Here is a 24306-nt window from a genome sequence, read left to right on the forward strand (position 1 = left end):
TGTTGTTCCGGTACTTGTTCTCTTTCGTCTCTGGCTTACACTATGTTTGGAGGGGATGGGGTGGGATTGAGAGAACGGGGTGTTTGGTGACGTCAGTGTGAACACGGCATCTCTGCAAAATGACATATTTATACTAGACAAGTGTAAAATTACTTTGGATAAAAAAGTATATTCTGAACCCCGTTTGGAAGTACACAAGCTGAGAGAGTCAAAAAGTGTTACTCTGTGCCCCGCTTTCCCCTATACAATCTTAAAAATAAAGATAACAAAAGATTTTTGTAAAAATTCCATTGAAGAACCATTCTGGGTACCACAAAGAACCTTTCAGTGAACAGTTCTTAAAGAACCATTTTTTTCTCAGTGTGAAGAACATTTAAACTTTTTTTCTAATTTAAAGAACCTTTTGTGCAGTGGAAAGGTTCAAGGGATGTCTATTGAGTAACATTTCTGCAAGAGACCTTTAGACAGCCAAAATAAAAGACAAAGAGGTTTGTGAAAAAGTGGAAGTGATATTCTCCGACAGCTGTTGTATGCAGGAGCATCTGTGCAGTGCCCGACCTGAGCTGTTGAATTAATCCACTGATCTATAGCCAGTATATAACAGAAAGATATGGACTGCTGTTCTCGGACCAGTATCACGCAAACACATGACCACACGTCAACCATCCTGTCACACTTTTCTAATGTGTTGATCAAACTTTCTTAAATGAGTAAAACTCCTAGATTCTTGATTTCATCAGTCAATTTCAAAGGCTTTAACATAAATAAATAAAATATAAAAAATGTGTTTATGCATTTGGCAGATTGTTTTTATCCAGGTATACATTTAATCAATTTCATGTTTTTCAGGCAAATATTCTGACTTTGAATTTCTGCATCCATTTTATACTTATCAAATCTGCAAGTTAAAAATAAAAAAGTGTTAATTTTTTAAAAACAATACCATCTGTCTTCTTCCTCCCTCTCCTTTTCTGTTTTTACAGTTTCATGATGTGGCTGATTGCATAAATTATTAATGCCATTGGTCTGCATTGTTTTGCCAGGCAGCTTTTGTTATTGTTATATATTGCTAAGCTTGCACGGAATCTGCTCCTGCAGAAATCCTTAGCGGAATTCAAATGGCCCACATTTGTAAAATGCTACAAATCCTTTGGCCCCAACACATTTTACCATATTTACAACCATTACACAGATTCTCCTTTACAAATCCGCATAAAAATAAAAAAAAGAATTGCTCAGATCTGATATGGGCCTACTTATCCCACACGTTTGTAACCTCACAGCATAATCGTGGCATTAGCTTCAAATATGCATCTCTACTTGTCCTTGTGCCAAATACAGTGAGGCTTCCCATGAACTTGGCCTCTTTAGATATTAATGCATCAAACAAAGTTACATTTTAAGAGGGGATCACAGCCTGTCACTAAATGGCATCAGCTATCTTAATAAAGAGTCAGTAGTCAGGTGAGATGAGACCGCAGTCCTGCAGTAGTTCCTCTCATTGCTGGGTTAGGTTTTGTGAGCCAAGTCTGTGAATGGCACAATTGCATGATCCACATTCATTATTCTGGAGACACTAAAGCCGTGGCATCTCGAAGGCTGTGACTGGTTACACTCTGTGGCTTTTTCCTGGGAGCCAGGGTTTAGTAACACACTGTGCTAGGTGGAGCTGTTTGACTCATTATGAGCCCAATTGCGAGAGGTCGATTTTTTTTTTTTAAACCGTTGTGTCAACTCACTGACTGCATTTGTTTCCAGATTCTTGCAAAACCCTCTAAATCATTCATCGACAAGTTTGAGATGGGCTCTGTTTCAAATCTTATAACTAGACCGCAATATATAGGCACACACCAAATGCAAAGTCTGCTCCTAGCAGGTAATGAAGATGCATTTTGGCCAAATTACAATCATGCAGCATTGCTTATATCCTGCACAGAGAAGGCATATATCCTGCAAAACAAAGCTGAGGAAGATGTTTCATTCATTACTTAAAAGCATCAATAACCATTCTATCTAAGTAAAAACAAACTATTTCAACTTATGTTTATGTGCGCTTTGTATTCTTGTGCATTTTGGAGTATAAGTAGCAAAACAGCATTATGATTGTTTAGAGAAAGGGCATTAAATCAATCATTTTTGAGGTTTCCTTTCAGTATTGATGTCGCCTTAGATAACAGCCACAGTTAGTAAACAGTAAGGACTTTTTGTGCTTGGCTCTTGTTTCTAAAAAAACTGGCTCAGACTGCTTGTCAAACACTCTTTCGATTATAATGATGCTTTTGTAATGACATTTTTCTAGGACTTAAAAGGAACATAATCTGCCGTTTGACATTCCTGTGGCCTGATAATTCATTTCACTGTGATTTCCACAGAACTGAAACATAATAAATGTTTCTCCTGTTGGTCATCTAACATGTATACCTCAGAAGAACATTCCTCCTGATCTGCTGTCCAAAGCTTGACAGTGAAGGAAGACTTACCCCATTGGGAACAGGATCACCCTGAATCCTCTGTTGCCTGTGAAGACAAGTTTAGTGCACGCTGTTGATGTTGTTTTTGGCTCGATTAGGTTTGATCTAAATGCAAAAGGAGGAATAGGTTCTCCTTGTTGGCCGGATGTTTTTGAGATATGATCTGTCACTTGAATGTAGAGAAGTTTTTCTAGAGGTAGTCTTGCGTAGCCACACTTTGTCCACTTTGAATGGCCAAGGACCGCCCAAGAGGACACATGACTGACAATTAAAGCAACCAATCATGTTTTGTTTTGTGCTGCATCATGTTTAGGGGTGTGGAAAATGTCCCCACAATAACAGGCCGGTGTGTAAACAATCTTGTGCGCAAACTTTACATATTTCACATACTTTTGAAAATCCAGTGTTTTGTTAAAGAAGTAGGCCAGGTGGTTATGGCCTTAATGTTTCATGTTTTTACAAGTGGGCCGCCAAATTATTTCCACAATAGGCTACTGAGTCAGATGTGGTTTATTGGCATAGCTCTTAGAAAAACAGAAACGCATGCATGCATGCTTCCATTAGTCACCTTAAATGTCTTTCTCTCTTCACAGACTGGACATGAGAAGCTAACATGGAGGGACAGAATGCCTGGATATTTAATCAACATTTCCTCCATTCTGTTCATGGTAAGCCTTGGGCTTCCTGTCTGGTGCAACGTTTTTGTGCTTGTCCATATTTCATTTCTCTTCTACTTCTACTTGTGTTCCTTTTTCCATGTAGTTTGGAGTGACTTTCTCTGCCGTCTTCAGTGTCATCATCTACCGCATCACCATCTCTGCCATAATGGCCATGAGTCCGGATCCAGACGTCAAGTCCAGCTTACGGGTGACCGTCACGGCCACTGCCGTCATCATCAACCTGGTGGTCATCCTCATCCTGGATGAGATCTATGGCATGGTGGCTTCCTGGCTCACAGAACTGGGTGAGGTTTTACCACATGCCTCGGTATTTTTGCTAAATTATGACTTGTACTCAACTTCCCTTCTTTCTGATGTCCTTCTTCCCTTATTTGCCCAACCACTCGACATGCCTTTTTGATTGAGCCACTCCAGGGACACTAGAGATAAAGCAGCTTGTCAGTTAGCCATCACCGAGATTTCCTTAAGAGACGTTTTAATAAATGAGAGTCTCTGTGGATATGTAGGGAAGGAAGGAAACGGAGAAAGCATGTGTTATCATCTCATGAATAAGATAGATTTTCCTGTACTTCTTTGATTTTCACTCTTAAAGTCTGACCACATGCAGCCTGACTCACCCTGATGCTTTAACCTACTTCCAAACTCACCAAATCATGCTTTATTAATATATTTGACAAGACTTACTGGAATTTTGGATTTGTTTTTTGGAGTCTAATGGATGCATTGAAATCACTGTCTATCATCTTTTGTGACAGATTAAGATTTAGGGAACGCCACAAACCATTTAATCCCATCCCAAATGTAACCATATGGTATTCTGAAAAGCTCTGTTTCTCAACCTTCAAACTACCGGACAGAAGTTGCTTAAGAGAAACATGTCGGGAGAAATTTCCAACCCACTTCTACTTTTGGATCGGTGTGCAGTTTATCCAGAACATCTGTTTAAATCCCAAATCATTTCATTCGTTTGTCGGCAGAGATCCCAAAAACGGAGACCATCTTTGAGGAGCGTCTGATTCTGAAGGCTTTCCTCCTGAAGTTCATGAATGCCTATGCGCCCATCTTCTACGTGGCCTTCTTCAAAGGGAGGTATGTGGACCGGTCCAGTCCCAAAACAGGATTGCTCAAATCCACCAGTAATTGTTGCAGGAAGAGAAAAGCACACAGATTCACACATACTCAGCCTCTAGCACAGTAAACCTGAAGTCTGACTGCAGAAAAAACATTTGACGCTTACTTGTAATTTGTTTTGTTTGTTTACAGGTTTGCAGGCCACCCCGGTAACTATGTTTATGTCTTCAATGACTACCGTATGGAAGAGGTGAGCACGGTTTACCGTTTGTTGCATCCTGTGTGATTGTTAGCACTACAAATTCATGTTCAACATTAGGGCTGCATGACGATTCAAAAAATATCCCAAATCGTGCTGCGGCTTACTGCAAAGGCTGAGGTCTGATTTAATTTATGCACAGGAAAGCAAAGAACTGTGTTCTTGTCAACAAAAGAGCCTTCCACCAAAATAAAAGCTCAGTTTAATTTGAAAACGAAGAAATTAAGACTGGCAAAAATAATAGTATTGTAATTTATCAGTTGTACCAATCAGTGTTATTTTTGTATTGTGATCATTTTTACTGATATTTTGAATGCATTTTTACAATCTGCACTGTACAGTAAAGAGTAAAGTGATGTTTTAATGTAATTAATGTTTTAGAATTTTGTTTCTTTCATTTTATATATACAGTACAGACCAAAAGTTTGGAAACATGACTATTTTTTATGTTTTTTAAAGAAGTTTCTTCTGCTCATCAAGCCTGCATTTATTTGATCTAAAATACAGAAAAAACTGTAATATTGTGAAATATTATTACAACTTAAAATAAAAGTTTTCTATTTGAATATACTTTAACACATCCTTGCTGAATAAAAATATTGATTTTATTTAAAAAACTGAAAAATTACTGACCCCAAATTACTGAGCAGTAGTGTATATTGTTATTACAAAATATTTGTATTTTAAAAACATGGGTTTTTTTTTCCATCAAAGTATCCTAAAAAAGTATCACGTTCTGAAAAAATATTAAGCAGCAGAACTGTTTCTAACTTTGATAATGAATCATCATATTAGAATGATTTCTAAAGGATCATGTGATAATGATCCTAAAAATTCAGCTTTTGCATCACAGAAATAAATGATAATTTAAAGTATAATAAATTACTAATAAATACTAAAATAATAAATAATAAAATAAATACAATTATTTTAATTGTAATAATATATCACAATATTACATTTTTTTCTGTATTTTTGATCAAATAAATGCAGGCTTGATGAGCAGAAGAAACTTCTTCCAAAAACATTAAAAATAGTAATGTTTCCAAACTTTTGGTCTGTACTGTATGTGTATAAATTTGAACCCCCCCCCACCAAAAAACATCTTGCGACTGTACTCATCATGACACGGTCAAAACAACTTTTCCGTTTCTTCCCAGTGTGCTCCTGGTGGCTGTCTGATTGAACTCTGTATCCAGCTCAGTATCATCATGTTGGGAAAGCAGCTTATTCAGAATAACATCTTTGAGATCGGCATTCCGTAAGTTCCCTCTCCTCTTTGTGGATCTCATAAAAACACGCTCTACCACTTTAGCTTTTTTATCTGGAAACCTTAAGATCATTCCTTCAGTGAAACGATAAACACTGTTCCTACTGAAGTCGGTTTATAGACCAGGAAATCCCAGGATAGTGAGGCAGGCTTTGCTCTCACTTTCTGCTCTGGTGCCTTTCTGACTTATTTTGCAGTTTTTTTCTTTTATTCAGTTTCTTTTGCTCCCTCTTTGCATGCAGACAAACTTTCTGACACGCCTCTCCTTGTAGACTAATAAGCTGGATTCCTGTCTCATTTCACTTGTTTGCACAAGTGGTGCATCACGTCATTAATGAATGGTTAAAATGCAAATCAGTATGACTGATGTTGATGGCATAACATGGAATAAAGTCTGTACTTGCAGCACATATAAAAAGGCAAATTATCACCATTTGTGCTGCAAAGTGCCTGTGTGGCATGCATGCATTAAAGCATGAGCAGACGACTGCAGAAATCTGGGACGTGATTTCCCCTGGGTGGCGAAATGGGTGAGTTGTGGACTTTCCGTTTTGCGGAAATCCCTTTTTAGCCTATATCTCCTCATCCTTCACAAGAACACCAGTTTTTTTTTCCTCTATATCCTTTTCCACAAAGATTGCTTTGATGAATGACACATTCAGTTGCTTGTGACCTATCTGATAAACATGACCGCTTTCATTTATGATTTATCATGACAGAGAGTGTTTTATCTCCACATCTTTGTCACGCATTTTGGTAAATTTAAATGAACGTGTGCAGCTAGCCAGAAACACTCAAAGAACTGAATGCCTCTTGTTCCCGTGCTGTGCTAAGCTTAATCACAGAGTCCAACCCTAAAATGTCTTTTTATGAGCTACAATAGCAACTTGTTGCTGAGTTGATTGACAGCTAATCCAAATAACTAGTCCTTTATGGCAGCTCTGTCCTTTTTTGCTCTTCCTCTCGTTGTAAACCATGTGTGAGCATGTAAAACACTCCTATCTTTGGCATGTTCTGGAAAGTTGTCCTTGCAAATGTACTTTCAATCTCTCAGTTTTTACCTCAGAGGGCAAAAGTAGTTCTTTTAAGAATGCAAATTGAAAAAGCAATATGGCCCATGAGAGGAGAACTGAGTCAAACCCATTTTCCCGTTCAGTTCTATAAATATTCACAAAAGTGGACTTTGGTGCAAATGTACCATGATGAAGGTCAGAATGACTTGATATCCCCTCACGCAGAGACCTGACCTACTTAAACAATCTAATCTCCCCACAGACCAATGCTGTAATACTATATTATACTAATGTGCATGCTAAAAACAGAGCCGTACACGTTCAAAAGGGACAGTTCGTCAAAAAATTAATTCCATCATTTGTTCACCCTCAATTTGTTAAAAACCTGTATGTGTTTGTTTCTTCTGTTGAGCACATAAGAAGATATTCTGAAGAATGTTTGTAACCAAATAGTTGCTATTGACTTTCATGGTACGGAAAAAATACTACTGAAATCAATGGGTACTGTCAACTGTTTGGTAACCAACATTTTTCAAAGTATCTACTTTTGTGTTCATGTACAACAGAAGAAAGAAACTTAAAGGTGAATAAATGATGACAGAGTTTTCATTTTTGAGTGAAAAAACAGTTGATGGTAGCCACTGACTTCATTAGTATGGAAAAGGGCTACGTCAAGGGCTACTCTTAATAACAAGTATCTACTTTTGTGTTCAACAGAAGAAACTCAAGGGTGAATGTGGACAGACTTGAATTTTTGGGTAAACAAACTATTTTTGGTAGTCATTGTCTTCCATAGTATGAAAAAAAAATACTATGGAAGTCAGTGGCTACCATCAACCGTTTGGTTAACAACATTCTTCAAAGTAGCTTCTCATCTAAAGAAAGTAACTCGAGTGTGAATAAATGATGACCAAATTTAAATTTATGGGTGACCTATCCCTTTAAAGTCTGTTTTAGTTGTCATTGACAAGTTGTTGTTCACCAATAGGATTTTTTTTTTGCATGTGACTTCATGAGCATTCTCAAATGCAAATGCATTCCAACAGCTGGTGAATGAGAGCTTTATCACAGATGGAGGAAAGCACTTATGATACAAAGGTGTGCATTAAAAAGTAATGTGCTGGAAAAGGCTGTAGTTTTGGAGACTAAATAATGCAGCAGATGCATTTGGAGGGTTTTATTGGGAGCGTTAATAGGCTATAGACGGATGGACCACATGGCCCATTTCGTGCACTTGGCCAGTCCAGTGTAAGCTGTCATGCTTTCTCTCTTGCTTTTCTGATGAGGATTCTCCAAACACAAAGCCTCAAACCTACAGTAGAGCGATATCTGTGCACATTCTGTCTGTTTTAATGACTTGGAATAAAGCCTCAGGTTAAATTGGATCAAAATTATGTTGTGATTGTGATTGCATAGTGATTAAATTGTAATTAAAATGTTTGCTGGCGTGCTTTTATGATTATATACATTATATCCTGTTACACTGAGCTTTAGAATATTACAACATGGGCTTATTTTCCTAATTTTCAGAACTCACTCATGTAAGCAACCTTTCTTTTGTGCTTTATGAGAAGTTTATGAGAGGATTGTTTTTAAATGTGGAATAACTCCAAACTCTTTGGGAGTTAGATATGGTCACTTTTAGGGTCCAGTGATCTCCACTGGCTCTTTTAGGTATTGTCGGTTGTTTTTGAGTTATAACTATAACATGTAGAATCACTAGTCAGGCTGTCTGTGTGTTTTAGCATTGAATTGAGATATTAAATAGGCTCGTTATTGTCTGACTAATTAACATATTTCCTGTAGAGTTTTACATCCGGTTTGACTTTAGTCTTTTTCTTGTAACCAGGCTGGAACAGACAGTCTTGAGTCTGTGCGGTTTGAAGAAAAAATCCCAAACAAAGTGAACAGATAATGAGTTTTCCAGAGAGCTCTTCCGAGTCTTTTGTGTATATGTGTGTATCAAACATATCGGTCTGTCTCCTGTATGCACCTGCTTGTGGTTAGACCAATAAATCATGGAGCTTCTGGCAAAGTTTCATGCCATTGCAAGTACATTCTCATGCTATATAATATACATTCTAAATATATTAATAAAAAATTAATACATATAATTATTTATATTATTGTCTAGAATATGAATACAAGTTAATATATCATTTATACAATTAAAATGTATATAGAAAAGTGCAGCTGTTTTGCTTTTGAAAAATCGCCAACTACAGTATAAGCAATAGTAATATTTATGTAAATGTAAACAAAGCACAATATATGTCTGCATGCAATTCATATACTGTTCTTAGAAACAAACCTGACACTTGACTCACTATCAAATCTGGGTCGTTTTAGCTGCAAGGTCAAGTTTATAGCAGCGGTTCGTGTGTTTACATTCTGTCTTGCTCTCTTTCTCCCTCTCATTTCCCGCTTCAGAAAGCTGAAGAAGCTGTGCCGCACACTCAAGGACAAAGAGCGGGAGCCCGAGGAGATTGTGGAGCAGCCGGGTCGCCGCCAGCAGTGGCACCTAGACTACGACCTGGAGCCTTTTGACGGACTCACACCTGAATACATGGAGATGAGTGAGTGACACTCCACTCTGTGTGAAAGCATCCTCAGGGTGAAGTGAGAAAACATCTAGTTAATCAAATGCATCCCCTTTAGCGAGAACAGCAGGATTTGTTATCGGAGTTATGCACAGGTCTCTGGATTTGACACACCCCAGTGTTTCACAAAAGATGCTCAGCTATTAAAGTTTGTGATTCATTTTAATGGTCAGAATTATGAATGAACATTGAATTGGGCTAGTAGACCAAGCATTTGTTTTACAGCTGTGTTTACAATCGGGAAAGGGCCTTCATTCGCTAGCATGTGGCTTACGGTGATACACAACTGACTGAGTGTTTATGTAAGTTGGCATGAAGGCGTCTGTAAAAGATTTGAAAGCCTGGTGGGTAAACAGCAAAGTTAAACATCTGAACACCAATGCAAACTTGAATTACTATTACTCATCCTACATTTATACAACACAATTATGCTGAGAGCTAAGACGGCGAAAGAGGTTTCCTGACATGTCTGCAAAAAAAAACTTGACTCGAAAGCATTTTGTTTCGAAACAGCTCTGTTGTCATTAGTTTTTTTTTTATTTGTATGTTTTGCTATATGAAATTTAATGCAGGTACACAACAAGAGCTTTATTCTGTAATTATATGATCTGTGGAGTTTATTTCGGTTCCCTATCGTGATTGTTGATTGAGCGGTTTGATGTAGGACCGTTTAGTCCCTGAAGTGCAGGCGAAGTTACATAACTGTCTATCAGAGACCTGTGCATGAGAAAACCTGCACCTTAGTGTTTTCTTGGAAATGTATGGATGCTTTAATCCACTGCCAAGTAAAACAGATTTCCATTTTTTTCATGTTCTTTATACAAGAACCACTTATGAGACTCTTCGAATCTAAGAAACGATTGGGGAGAAACTGAAAATAACCTCAAGTCCTTAAGTAATAACACTGGAGGGAGTTCACCACCCACACACTGTGAAAGATACTGTATTCTCAGTGAGAGCGGGGGAATGAGACCCTCTCGTATGGATGTTTATGTAGGATACCCTCCTGCCTGATCTCTCGAAGCCATAGTTTGCATGCTGCACAGAAATAAAAGGCCGTGTGTCAATCAAGCCAAATAAGGAAATGCAGTTTCCCACAAGGCTTATGTTGCACATGTTGTTGATTGACACGTAATCAGCTTTGTGATTGACACCCGTGCTGGTAATGTCAAATTACTGTAGAAAGACACCTGTTCCTAGTTAATCACCACATCAAATAAATAGTGGTTTTTCCATTGTTACTATGATTTGTGGTTATTTGATCTATATATGTGTACACATACATTGTATAAGTCTATTTTTATTCATTTATTCATATTTATTTATTTTCAGCAGTACTAAAAGTTTGGGGTCCGTAATTATCTGTTTTTTAGCAAAAATACATTTAATTGAGAAAAAGTCTTTTATTTTGTTAAAAAATAATGTCTATTTCAAATAAATGCTGCTCTTTTGAACTTTCGATTCATTTCTGTTCAATAATCGTGATTAAAAATGACTGTTTTCAATAATGATAATAATCCGAAATGTTTCTTAAGTTGCAAATCATCATATTCCAATGATTTCTGGAGGATCATGTGACACTGAAGAATGTAGTAATGATGCCGAAAATTCAGCTTTGCATCACTGGAATCAATTACATTTTAGAAAATATTCAAACAGAAAACAGCTATTTTAAATTGTAGTAATATTTCACAATTTTACAGTTTTTACTAAAATAAATGCAGCCTTGGTGAGCATAAAAGACTTCAAAATCATTAAGAAATATTACTAACGCCAAACTGTTGAATGGCTGTATAAAATCAATATTTAATCCTTAATGTCTGGTAATAGACAGCAGTCTTATAGCTCTATATTTGTTCTCCAAATGTCTCAGCATGTAATCTACATGTTTGTTTGTTTTCCATTCTGCAGTCATTCAGTTTGGTTTCGTGTCGCTCTTTGTGGCCTCATTCCCGCTGGCTCCACTCTTCGCTCTCTTAAACAACATCATCGAGATCCGCCTCGACGCCAAGAAGTTTGTCGCAGAGCTTCGCAGGCCAGACGCCATTAGGGCCAAAGATATCGGTGAAAACCTTGAATTAATTTTTACACTACAACTATTCACTTGGATGCTTAATCAAACTCAGATCTACTAATTTAATCTCTGAACTGAAGTGTTTCCTCACACAGGTATTTGGTACAACATCTTGAGCGGTTTGGGCAAGTTCTCGGTCATCATCAATGTAAGTTTCTGTTATATAACTCTGCTGCTCACCACATGTTAGTCATATAAGTCCTCTTTGATGTTCTTTCACCTGTACGGTTTGCTCCATGCATGTCTCTCCTACTTAAGACTGAATGATGCACCTCTAGCAGATTTATTTTAATAGATGTGATGTTCCCAATATGAGAAGAGCATTCCAGTAAGCCTTATGGTAAAGACCTTTCAGCTTCTCTCTCAACTTTTATTAAGAAAGCCACATTTGCGCAGAAGCCCGACATCTTGACTCCAGCTGTGTTGTTCTTTTGGAAATCAAGTATTCGTTTAATGTTACAGCTATTAATTACCTCTCCAATTTAATTAAGTGCTGCACATTACCAATGGTACCAATCTGCATGAAGATTACCTTTAGTTTTATGTGTTCCTTGGTGGTCTGGATGAGTGTTATTTTAGTATCATTATAGTTTTTTATTAATATTTAGAATTATTATTATTTATTTTTTTTAGTTAAAGTTTTAGTAATTTTTATTTGTGTTTTTTTATTTATATATATATAAATATGCCTGTATATATTCCTGTTGTGCCTGTTTATTCTAGTTTCAGTTATTTTTGTACATCAAGTTAAACTAAATTAAAATGAGAACTGCTGCTTTAGCAACTATCTCAAAAAAAAAAAAAAGTTATATTTCTTGCTTTTACATTTTTATCACATATTTTGATCTTTTACCTGTTCTTTTATAATTTCAGGCCTTTGTCATCTCCTTCACGTCAGATTTCATCCCTCGCTTGGTCTACCAGTACATGTACAGTGAGACGGGGACCATGCATGGCTTCATCAACCACACGCTCTCTTACTTCAATGTCAGCAACTTTAAACCTGGAACTGTGCCTTCCGTCTCCAGTCTCGGCAAAGACATTACATTCTGCAGGTCGGAAAAATGAATTATATTACTAACAATAATAAATCAACCGATTTATTGGACATCCATTTCCTGTGGTAAAATGACTGTGATGCACAGCTGCCTATTGTTTTGATAAAACATGCAACTTGGACATCTAGTGCAAAACTGAATAGTTGCAAGCAAACTGATTGTACACAGCACAATGGTTCTTGGTAGGACAGCACACCGGCCGTAAACGAGCGTAGGACCTGTCGTTTGCACCTTATAAATCATGTCTGAAATAAACATGTCGAAGCTATTATGGTCTGAACATACTTGATCCTCTTGAACGGCGCCTGGTGAGATTGCATGTACGTATTCTTCATCAGATTTTTCCACTTTTGCATGTGGTAAACTCAGATAAGAGGGCAAAACAAATGGTTCTTTTACATCTTTACAGCATAAACAATCAACCAGCCTATCCAGTTCACCGTATTTAGTTCAACGGTAAATTACAAAGAACTGGATAGCACATAGAAAGTGTAGCTCGCCAGTTCTTTTGTTGAAAGCTCAAATTAGACACAATATTTAACAAACAGACACGCATTTTTGATTCTTTGGAAATCTATTGCACGCTCACAAATTCCTTATGGGCTTTTAGTGGATAGACTTCTGCAGAATCCAACTGTCATCCACCTTTTTCATGGTTTAGAGATAGCTGTAACTCATGATGTGTTTTACAGAATCGTTCCACAGAATTCTGTGGATTTTCCTTCATAATCAGAGCAGGAAATGTGGAAGAACATGCACAGGTTCTGTGTGGGCCTAAGTAGTTTTGTAAACGTTCTTAATGTGAGAAATTGTTTTCTAATGAAGCTAGTGATAGTAATTGCATTCATCAGTTCTCTGGAAATAATCATTTCCAGAGCAAACGGCGTTTAACCCTCACACTGAAGTGGAGGAAAGAGAGAGGGAGAGACCGCTCTAGATGGGACTCCATCACCCTGAAGTGTGAGATCTCACCGCCGCTTTGCTTATCTCGGGCGGCCTTCACAAAACAGATCCGAAGCATGTCAGGAAAAGTGCTTTTATCAGAACCTGTCTGCTTTTTCTGCTCCAAGCAGTTGAGAACGAGATTATGCTTGTTTGTAGCTACTCAGACCAAAGAGAAGTGGCAATCTGATGTCTGGGTTCCTTTGACCCTCAGTCTGTTTGTTAAGAGGACAGATAGATGGAGAGCGAGCAAGAGGGCAAGCTTGTCAGTGGTTTAAAATAGGGTCGAGGAACAAATCAAGCCCATGTTTTTACTACACCACCTTTCTGGACTTGTATAACCAAACATGGACTTCACCCAGAGACCATGTCTTCAGATGAACATATATGACTGTCTGAAGAAATCAAAACCAGCCTGACACATTCCACATAGATTACTTTTATAGTGGGTTATTAAAGTCTCAGGAAATCAAAACTTCTGGGAATAGCCTGGTTTAATGAATTAAGTCTGCAGGATATGATCAAAATATGCTCAGTTTTCAGTCATCATGAGCAAGATTGACTCCTCCTACTATAACTATATATGGTCATTCTAGAAGTTAGAGTATATTTCAGGTCAATTTGATGAAATTGTTAATGATTGAGGATTTTTTGTTCTAACAATTTTCTTCAGAAATATTGTATACTTAAATCCTCCAAGAGATGTACTATAATCTCACACACATATTTTGTGTTTTTCAGTTTTCTTGAAATTGCCTTTATGCCCCTTAAATTACAGTTGTTGCAATGACTGCTTTTTGAATCGACAAGTTCAAAATAATCAATAACAATGTTAAAATTCAGGATTATCTATATTCAATTTAATCTGATGGAAATGGGCTTCCATAAAAAAATAATAATAATAATAATCTGGTGATGTCATTTTCTTCTGTGTTATTTTGAACACATTATGGTAGTTTCTTTCTCTATTTGATCTCACATATTGGACATGGAGTATATTAATTGTTCAATGGGTACATTGTTATGGTTTGCAGTATTTTTGATTCAAATAAATATTAAAATTAGAAGTTAACCTGGTGAAGCATGCCATTGAAATAATGAGTTCCAATGGTGAAACTGTCAGCTATGTTACCTGTCAGCACACACAGCATGTCTGCAAAATAGCTGACAGATTCACCACCAGGGAAAACCAATGTTTCATTGCAATAACAAAATGGTGTTTAATGATTAAGCCTTGCAACTAGGAGATACATTACACTAGTAAAATAATCCAACTGAAACCAGAAGTAATTTTATTAAGAAAGGATATTGTTTTTTCCTGGAGGGAAATGTACCCTTATATACAGAATGACTTCACTGCATCCCAACAGGAAATAAATCGACAAAGTAGTTGTTAAACTAAAAAACAAAGATGCAATTCCTTCTTTTGCACTATGAATTTAATGCTGTTGTTTTGTTTTGTAGCCATTTGTAGCCTATGTGTTTATTTTTATTGCCAACCAGCAAATGATCCACACTGAGATAAAATAACTTTAAATAACTGTCTGTTTTTTTCTTTTTCATTTTAGGTACAAGGACTACAGAGAACCACCATGGTCGAGTGAGCCTTACCAGTTCTCCAAACAGTACTGGTCAATTCTTGCGGCTCGGTTAGGTTTCGTCATACTGTTTCAGGTACAAGCTACTTGTTTTACCATTATCTCCAATCGAAAAGTCTAAAATAAAATAGTTTTACCCCTAACGCATGGCAGAAAGGGACTATCCTTTTTCAGTCTAAACCAAACAAATGAAAAAGCCACACAATAGCTAGCTCAGCAACGTGGAGCTTCAACCACATCAGAATGATGCAGTCTTTGCACTTTTGGATTAATAGTCTTTATGCTGGTCAGAATAATTGCTGTAACTCAGTAGAAATGTCCTACTGTCGGCAGCTGTGGGTGGAAACGAATTATATTGAAATGTAATTAAACAGCAAACCAAACTGTAAAAGTAATAGTTACCATTACTTGAAAAATTAAATGTCATTCCAAGTGTCGTTCCAGAATGACAGTTCATAGTGAACAAGAAAAATATTTCTAACAAAAATCTTGAAAAAATATACCAACATTTGCAGATTTACAGAATACAGTTTTCAACATTGCTAAATAATATGAAATGTTTCTTGAGCAGCAAATCAGCATATACACATGATCCTGCTGAAAATTCAGCTTTGCATCACAGAAATAAATTACATTTGACAAATATTTTCAAATATAAAACAGTTCGTTGCAATTGTAATAATATTTTAAAATGAACCATTTTTGGTCAAATAATTGCAGACTTGGTGAGCATAAGAGATTGAAAAATCTTGTCCATATATATATGTATCACTGGCAGAGCACCAATACCTGAAATGCTACCTGGTGTGTAAAAGATCCTCCATCTATTGAATGGAAATATATGTTTCCATCACAGCCCCTGATGTATATTATCTCCTGCGCCCCACTGGTTGAAGCGTATGCGAAAATATGTGTACTCATACATCTCCCACTCCCCCAGAACCTGGTGATAACCATGAGCATGCTGGTGGCCTGGGTGATCCCCGACGTGCCCAAAAACATCAGCGAGCAGCTGAAGAAGGAGAAGACTCTTCTGGTGGATGTCTTCCTGAATGAAGAAAAGGAGAAGTTGCAGCTGATCCAGAGCTTGTTCTCCAGAGATCTGACACAAGAACAGCAGGAGGAGCTGAAGGTGTCCGATCAGACCTCGCTGCCTCTTCAGCAAAGCCAACCCGGACCGCTCCCTCCCACCTCGTCCCCGGCTCCTCGCACCCGACCCCGAGCCGCAAGCTTCAGCCAGTTCACCCGCCAGATGTCCATGTCTCCCCAAAGCAACATCACCCAACACACGGCCGTGTGAGGGAAGTCGGGTGAGAGAAGAGGAGTCTCGAGTGCATTTCTCAGTGCTGGATTGTAAGGATTTGCTGAAGTTTGAGGCTCTGAGTTTTGGGAATAATCAGGTGACCTCGATCCTATGTTCCTGTTTTTTTGTACTAGGGAATGAGGGGTCACTCCTTTTGGTCTGTAGTCTGAATGTCTGTCTTGCAGGCTCCACATCTGGTTTTTAAACCCTCAGATGTTCCTATACCATTTTGAGGCGCGTCTGCACGCAAACTTGAGCTTCAGTAGGACCGCTTGCAGATGCAATCATTCCACATGCACTGACGTTCACTGGAACACAAGCGGGATCCTCTCAAATGCACATTTTTTTCTCCGTGATCTGCTCTTGAGAGAGGATGTTTGTCGGCACGAACTCGTAAAGAGCGGCACGCATTTGGTGATGTTGCGCAATCTGTTCATGCTGTCCAAATGCAAACTGCTTTGCACATTGTCCACAAGATGTAGCATATAATGGCAAGTAATCTTTCATTTTCTCAGGTAACAGCGTCACTAGGCTGTATTAGTTCTCATCAATATGGGTTAATAAAGACTATGATGCGTATAAGTAAATTAAGGCGCAAAGAACACAATTTCAATGTGATACTGCGACGTATTCTGTGAAACGTGTGGCGTTCTGTCTTTTTAATGCTCCAGGCCGTAATGTTACACATTAAGGCAATATGTAATTAAACTCACATTTGTCAGTCCATGTATTTATGCTATGCCTCCTTGTGATAAAATGCAGGGCTGTAGATTCAGATTGCACAGCATTTGCTGTATTTATGATTGTGGAGCAGCTGGTCTTTTTGTGCCATGTCAAATATAATCCTCACATGAATTTGCCGTCACCGGTGTGGGAAGGTTGAGCGGGGGTTACTGTCATCCAGGGAGGAATCATGGATGGATGTTGTGTGCCAACATCTGGCCATCAAGTCATCATTCACCATGCCTCATAGGACTTAATATTCATGCAAGAAGAATAAATATTTATTCCCTATTATGCGCAAGTGGGTTTTCTTTCTTGTCCTCAAGGCATTGTGCTACAAGTCCCAGGGGGTCAATTCACTTGAGTTTTGGACTTCTAGCAACGCGCAGGTTGTTTGTTAGACTGTAATACCCTGATGATTGCCACAAAAGCTTAACAAAGCCTACTTTACCCAGTAGACGTTGCTCCTCTGTTCGCTTTTTCTGCTTTAATACTTCAGGATTTTGATCTTTGTGTGCTTTCGCCCCAGAGCCACATTTGATTTATCCCTGGGGTCTGAACTACACAATTTGAGAGGATTACAATCTTGGCAGATTCCATGAAGTCTGTCCTATGTGCTTTATAGTTTCATTACACAACCAGGCTGATATACACATAAATATTTGCATTTCCCAAAGATTAAAAAGCATACGATGTGGGCAAAAGTTAAGCAGCTCAAATCTAAAGAATTGGCTCAATGCAATTTAACAGCTCAGCATGAATGCCTACCCCATATGATGGGAATATGTAAAGTTGAGGCATGTTGTGTCACCCTCTTTGGTGTCTACAGAGGTGATATAAGTCACTGTGCTGTTGATATGAAAAAGGCACTTTATATTCCACTGGCTGATATTTGAGATTTGATAACCGACACTTGTGGATGCAGCATTAGGCAAAAAAAATGCAATTTACAATTCTTTAATTGCTGTTTGAAATGATTACTCTATTATGCAAGTGTCCAATTATCAACTTTTAATAGGTAACTGATATGACTTGATCACTTAAACATATATAATCAAAATACAGTATATAATCTATATTATGCATTTTATAATAAGAAAAAATGCACAATGCACATCAGAGGACTGAACATTTTGCAAATATGTGTATTATTATTGTTATTTATTATACTACCTAAAATGACTTGATTGACAACGGCAGTCAGAAGAGAGAACGATTTTACCATCCCTCCCATAGACGCTGCATTAGAAACACCCTCGCATTAGCGTTAACTGTTTTTTTGTAATTTGATGCAAAGGTGATATGATACAAAGAATAGTGTTATAAATGTACATGCATTTAAAAACATTTATGATGCTGATGACCGTTAACTGTGTCATCACAGTTTTGAAAAGGGACCGTGATAATGGTTTGCAAAAGTTTCCACTAGTTCACTACATTAGTTAACATGAAACATCAATTAAAAATAGACATAATAATTAAAAATAGTTCTTGTTTATTTTAACATTTACAAATGCATTATTAAAATCTAAAGTTCTAAATATAATAACATTATTAATTGAATAATTGAAAGAATAATTAATAAAACAATACAGTATCAAATTGCTCATTGTTAGTAAATATTAGATGATGCATTAATAATGTTTTTGTATAGTGTTACCATTACATATGATGTATGCTCCAAACTGAACAAACAACAGATAGAGACATACTAACCAAAGACAAACTGGCAAAAATAAATAACCAACATCCACTCTTTGTACAAATATCAGATTATGAATAACATTCAAAGTTGATGTAATACTCTTGGCTTCATTGAACAAAAAAGCTGAAATTAACTTCCTGTAAATGAATTAAACTGGTGAAAATGGATTCTTGTGTAAGGTTTAAGAAGGGTTTTCAAGTGTCCTCAGAAAACACCATATCCTCTTGCACAATCACAATCTAACCTGCTGCACGATGTGGGCCGGAAATGTCTCATTTTTACATAATCTTCTCCAAAGCCTTTCATCATCACACACAGCAATAGAATTGCAGGGACAGATTTACCTGGATTTGTTCTCTGTGTCTTACAGATTGGTAAGCAAGTGTTCTTCAATTTGGTTAGGCATACCATCTGCCTACATGGAGTAGTATAATCTAGTTTTAGTTACATTATTTGCTATTGATATTGATTTTGCTGTTGTGATGGACTGTGAAGACACACAATGCTTTGCTGGTGCATGCTGGGAGTTTGATATCAGAGATTCTGGTTTGTGAATTAAACATCTGCACATGCAGATGAGCAAAGGACCTGGAATGAGATCCGTGACACAAACCTGAATCTCTTTCTCTCTCCCACAGGGCGTTCCTAGGGTGAGATGACACACGGGGCGGGTCAATGCATTGTTAATGCGAGGAGGATTTTGATAAGCCCCACTAAACTGTCAGAGGACACTTTTAATTATCATTTGCATGCACATTTCCATTGTCATTGTATTGTTTTTTTTTGTGCAATTTTAAACATGTAATTTTTGTGCAGGGTGCTTTTTTTTACGTTTCAAGACTTTATATTTAGATACAGTAGTTTAACATAACACAGTGTCTAAAAGCAGAAAAGAGGCACTGGGGGTTGCATTCAGGTTCACTTCTCTTAAATGGCCTAAAGCACTGGCTTTTATCTGGAGTGGTTACACAGCAGGCTTTCACATGGTTTCAGGTGTTAGCTACACTTGAAGATCACACCATTGTGCCTTTCCACGGAAGCTCTGCCAAAGGCACATTTCCGTAGTCAGCTCGACTAAACCTTTAGATGACCCGATGTGTGACTGATAGCCATTCATTTACTGTCTTTCTTCTTTTCTCACTATAAGGCTGTGTTCAGAATGGAATACTAGCTACTACTAGCTTATGAAATACCGTAAGTACAGTTTTTCTAAAACAGGACACAGTATGCAACCATAATCATTTCAAACAATGGAACGTTGCTGTCACATGACGTGATTATATTCCATGTGATCCGGTTTATATCTTGCAATTATATATTTATAAGGAGCTGAGGACAACTGAGGGACTCATACGCAACTATTCCAAAATATCAAATGCTCACTGATGCTCCAGAACGAAACACAAGGCATTAAGAGCCAGGGGTGTTAACGTTTGAACAGAATGAAGATGTGGACATTTTTCTTATGTTGCCTAAATATAATTTTGTATCATTTTTCATTTCGTAATGCCCTTTAGAAGCTACAGACAAAACTTACATGTTTCCCAGAAGACAAAATAAGTTTATTTTACCCTGATCTTCAAATTCAGAGCGCTTTCACCTCCTGGCTCTTTGTGCATCGGTTTTCATTCTGGAGGATCGGTGACCGTTTGAAACATTTTGATGTATGTAAACTTTTGACTGCAACTGTACATACTGTTCATAATATCAACATAATTCACAAACTGGAGAAGGGTAACTTTGCATGCAAAATAAAAATACTGTTTAATAAATAAATACAGTTTTCCACCTATTTCAACATAAACTTTAAGTTCCTTGAATTTTTATATATAATCATCTTGGTTGTTTAAGTCATTTCAAATTAAACTGACTTAAAAAAGTTGTAAGTTTAATCTCATACAGTAACTTCTAGAAAAGTTGAAATTGCTTTACTTATTTTTATGAGTTAAAAGTCATGTAAAAACATAGGTTGGCATGACTTATCATACATTTTCTTTTTTTCCCTTTTTTTACATGTGCTTGCGAATGCATACAGATTTGCGCTCCATAAATCTCCTGCTAGTTAATTGATAATACCTATTTTCACTTAAATGCATTCTTGCTGCTGTTGTTATTGTTTTAAAGTGCATGTTATTGTGCTCGCTTTGCTTATATTCCTTATTATTCACTCCTTGCATCACAACTTGTTAAACATGAAACATTAAAAAAAAAACAAATTATTGCTGCATTTAGGAACTGACAAAACCAGTTTTGTACTTAAGAAAAATAAATGTTAAGTTCAGTTTATACTGAGGTGCTAAATTTCAGAAGACCCCTGATAGTGGCTGCAGGACCAGCTTTAGGCAAACACTGAATAAGTCTACTCAAATTTGAGAACAAGCAATCTCATTGGCTGGAGAATCAGCAGCAGAGGCCAATCAGCTTGTGCATCTCGTGAATGATGTGAATGCATGTAGATTACTTATCAGTCTATGCCATAAATTAATAAAGATAATATAATATATATATTCTTCTTCTATTCTTTATTAATTTTCATTCTTTTTTATTACAAGATTTTAAGTGCATGCATTTTTATTTTTAATTAATTTGTGTGAAATCTATTGGGAGATCAAATAATGACTGATGTTATTTATGGTTTATTCCAACACTGCGGTTGATCAATGACTTTCATTACCAGGAAGGTCAATGCTCTGTGGAAAAATATTTGCAAACTAAGTAGGTCTATAGATAGTGCTTTAATGTGCTAAGTAAACAAGTTTAGAGAGGATGGGTGGTAAAGCTGGCAGGGAATGCAAAGGGAAAATTACTCCGTTGGAATGCTGCAGTATGGTGAGATGAATATTCGAGAACTATTTACTGGAGTGCATGTTTTGGAAAAGACTCCAGTATGTATTGCAGCGTGCATTAAGTGTAGATGATGAATCAAAGCTGTCCAGCGTAGTTACATATACTCAGTGTGCTTGTCATGAAATAAACACAGCAGAGCACATTGAGGTGATGTAGAGCTGCAGTGTGCAGAAGGGAATTCTGGGATGCAAGGATGTGTGACTGTGACACTGGAGACTGTGGCATTTTATTCCTGCCCTCAAGGGTCAGGCATGCTGTAACACGATTCTGCTGTTCTGCCTTAATGCTAGACCTGTACCACTGGAGTCACCTGTTTCTTTCTCTTTCGTCCTTTCTTTTGCATTCTCCTTTCTCATCTGTCTCTCTTCATCACCCCCTTTTGTGCTGGAGATCACCAAAGATGCATTAAAGACGCTGAAAGGCACGAGAATTAATTGGTTCTTGTTCTCTTTTTAATCTGAGCTCGTCTGTTTGTCTCTCTCTTTACCTCAGGTCTCTCTCCTCGCCGCAGAGTCATGTGATTTATTCTCTATTTATACTCATCTGCTGCAATTTTACAGTGAAACATCAGCCATGTGACATACATTACATTGTTAGATGTGATTTAGTTATTTAATCATTCTGATCACTGAACTCACTCTTTTCTAACTCACTCCTGTATGTCTTCAAAGAAGAGATTTCACACATGTTATTTTAAAAATACTTTGGGTTTAAATATTAACACATCTTCTAAAGATATATGATCGAATGCATCACAATATATATCATTTATGGCTTTGATAGCATTGATAGCTAGGAATAGTTCACCCAAAAAAAGAAAATTTGTTTAAAAGGCCATCCAAGATGTAGATGAGCTTGTTTCTTTATCTGCACAAATTTAGAGAAATTTTGCAACTTGCATTCACTGCAGAGGATCCATTGGTGAGCAAGTAATGTAATGCTGAATTTCTCTAAATCGTTCTGACTCATTTACATCTCGGATGGCCTTTAAATGTTTCAATTGGAGTTTAATAGTTTAATTATTTACTAGTAAACACAGTTACAGTCTTATCAGAAGGTGCTGGACGGATTCATTGGCAGAACCTGGATTGAGACCCAAATCCTGAAGCACAACTGTTTTCTGAAAGTCCTGGAAATGAAAACAGAGATGCATTAATGTCTGTGATTGTAACTGAAGATATTCTGTGAGTGAACTTCCTAAACCTGATGGTTTGTCCTGCGGTATGTCAGCTTCCCATTTTCTCCTCAAGTCAGTGTGTTGCAAAAATGTTTTGTATTTAAACTTGGAATTTTAATAGTATGTTATGAAACTTTCATGTGCATTTTTGTTGGTGTCTGTAGATGTAATCTGTCCTTGTCAATTGCTGTGAGTCAGGCAGGTATGGTATTGGTTAGCATACTTTGCATTCACTATATTTAACATCTGGCCACATTCAGTCATACTGCTTTTGGGCCTCACATCTGTTCCTGGGAACATTAGTAAGGCTTCTATATATGTGTGTTGGTGTATCGGCACGTGTGTCCAGTCAAACCTCAACCTAAATACCCGTAGTCTGTCTAGTTTTGCACGGATGGCCTAGCGTTGGGCCACATGGCTTTTCCACTGTTCATCTTTCTCCTTTCACAGACACAAATACAAACACACAACATGTCCTCACCATTGCTTACTAATCAAAATCTTCTTGATAACTGTGAACAAGATTTTAATGGTGGGAAGAATTAATACAAATTAAGTTGAAAGGAGAAAGGGGAACATACAGCTCTGTAATAACATTAGGCAGTTGTTATGAAACCATTGATTTTGGAAACAGCATTAAAGGAGCTGTATTTATGTAGCATTTTCTTTTTATACCCTGCTGTCCACTTATAACGTTAGTCAAGGATTCCTGTACAAATTTTAGCCTTACGTAACCATTTTCCATCCTCTTTGTCCCTTAGAAATAAACTGTCTGTTAGTTCTACTGCTCTGTTAAGATAATATTCAATCAACCTTTGTTATGATTGGTTAACATCTCAACCTTAATTGGGGTGTCCCATGTTGCTAATTACTAATCAGTCATAAATATGTTAATTTAGTTATATGTTAATATGAACATGTTTATAATTTCAATATCATGATGGTTTCTTAATGATTCTTAAGAACTATAGTGACTTATGGACTATATAATACACTGCCCTGCATCATATTTGCTGAATGAAATTCAATACTTCTAATTTTAGGGTGCAAATTTTAAAATAGTTTTTGTAGCATTTTAGCTTATCGTCAACCATTTGTAAGGTGAAGAAGTCTTGTACTATCGCTTAATCACAGGAAAACTGCCACAAAGACATGATATGTATTTTTCTCTGAGACAGATTACAAATATTTGTTAAATTCTCAGCTGATTTGTACATGTGAGAATGATTCTGAAGACAGTTTTATGTCTAATGATTTCAAGTTTAGAATTATGGCCAGTGACAGAAAAAAAAAATCCAATCATTACCCAGATGTTTTTGTACAACATCTCAAAAGCGACAGAAAATTACAGATTTTTCAAAAAAGCTTATTTTGCTTTCTTTGAAATTAAATGCATTGTGTGTGTGTGTGTGTGTGTGTTTGTGTGTGAAATGTAAATCTTCATCGTTATTATGTGGAAAAACTTTTTTCGAAAATTGTTACTGATATTTTTGAACTCAGGGTTCAAAATATGAG

General features: G+C 37.0%; 1 protein-coding gene across 3 annotated transcripts in view; it reads left to right on the forward strand.

Moving 5' to 3' along the window:
* LOC113047855 (anoctamin-1-like) overlaps window positions 1-17353 on the forward strand; it is a 41244-nt gene extending 23891 nt beyond the window's left edge. For all 3 annotated transcript variants that reach the window (XM_026209182.1, XM_026209181.1, XM_026209183.1), the window contains 11 exons: window positions 3065-3139; window positions 3234-3435; window positions 4129-4240; window positions 4415-4472; window positions 5642-5742; window positions 9195-9340; window positions 11276-11428; window positions 11534-11586; window positions 12312-12493; window positions 15007-15112; window positions 15977-17353. In XM_026209182.1, the coding sequence (XP_026064967.1) occupies window positions 3065-3139; window positions 3234-3435; window positions 4129-4240; window positions 4415-4472; window positions 5642-5742; window positions 9195-9340; window positions 11276-11428; window positions 11534-11586; window positions 12312-12493; window positions 15007-15112; window positions 15977-16336 (1548 nt within the window). In that variant the 3' untranslated portion in view covers window positions 16337-17353. The remainder of the gene's footprint in view (window positions 1-3064; window positions 3140-3233; window positions 3436-4128; window positions 4241-4414; window positions 4473-5641; window positions 5743-9194; window positions 9341-11275; window positions 11429-11533; window positions 11587-12311; window positions 12494-15006; window positions 15113-15976) is intronic.
* The last annotated feature ends 6953 nt before the right edge of the window (window positions 17354-24306 follow it).

This window comes from Carassius auratus, chromosome 29, assembly GCF_003368295.1.
Source record: "Carassius auratus strain Wakin chromosome 29, ASM336829v1, whole genome shotgun sequence".
In the NCBI taxonomy this organism is placed as follows: Eukaryota; Metazoa; Chordata; class Actinopteri; order Cypriniformes; family Cyprinidae; genus Carassius; species Carassius auratus.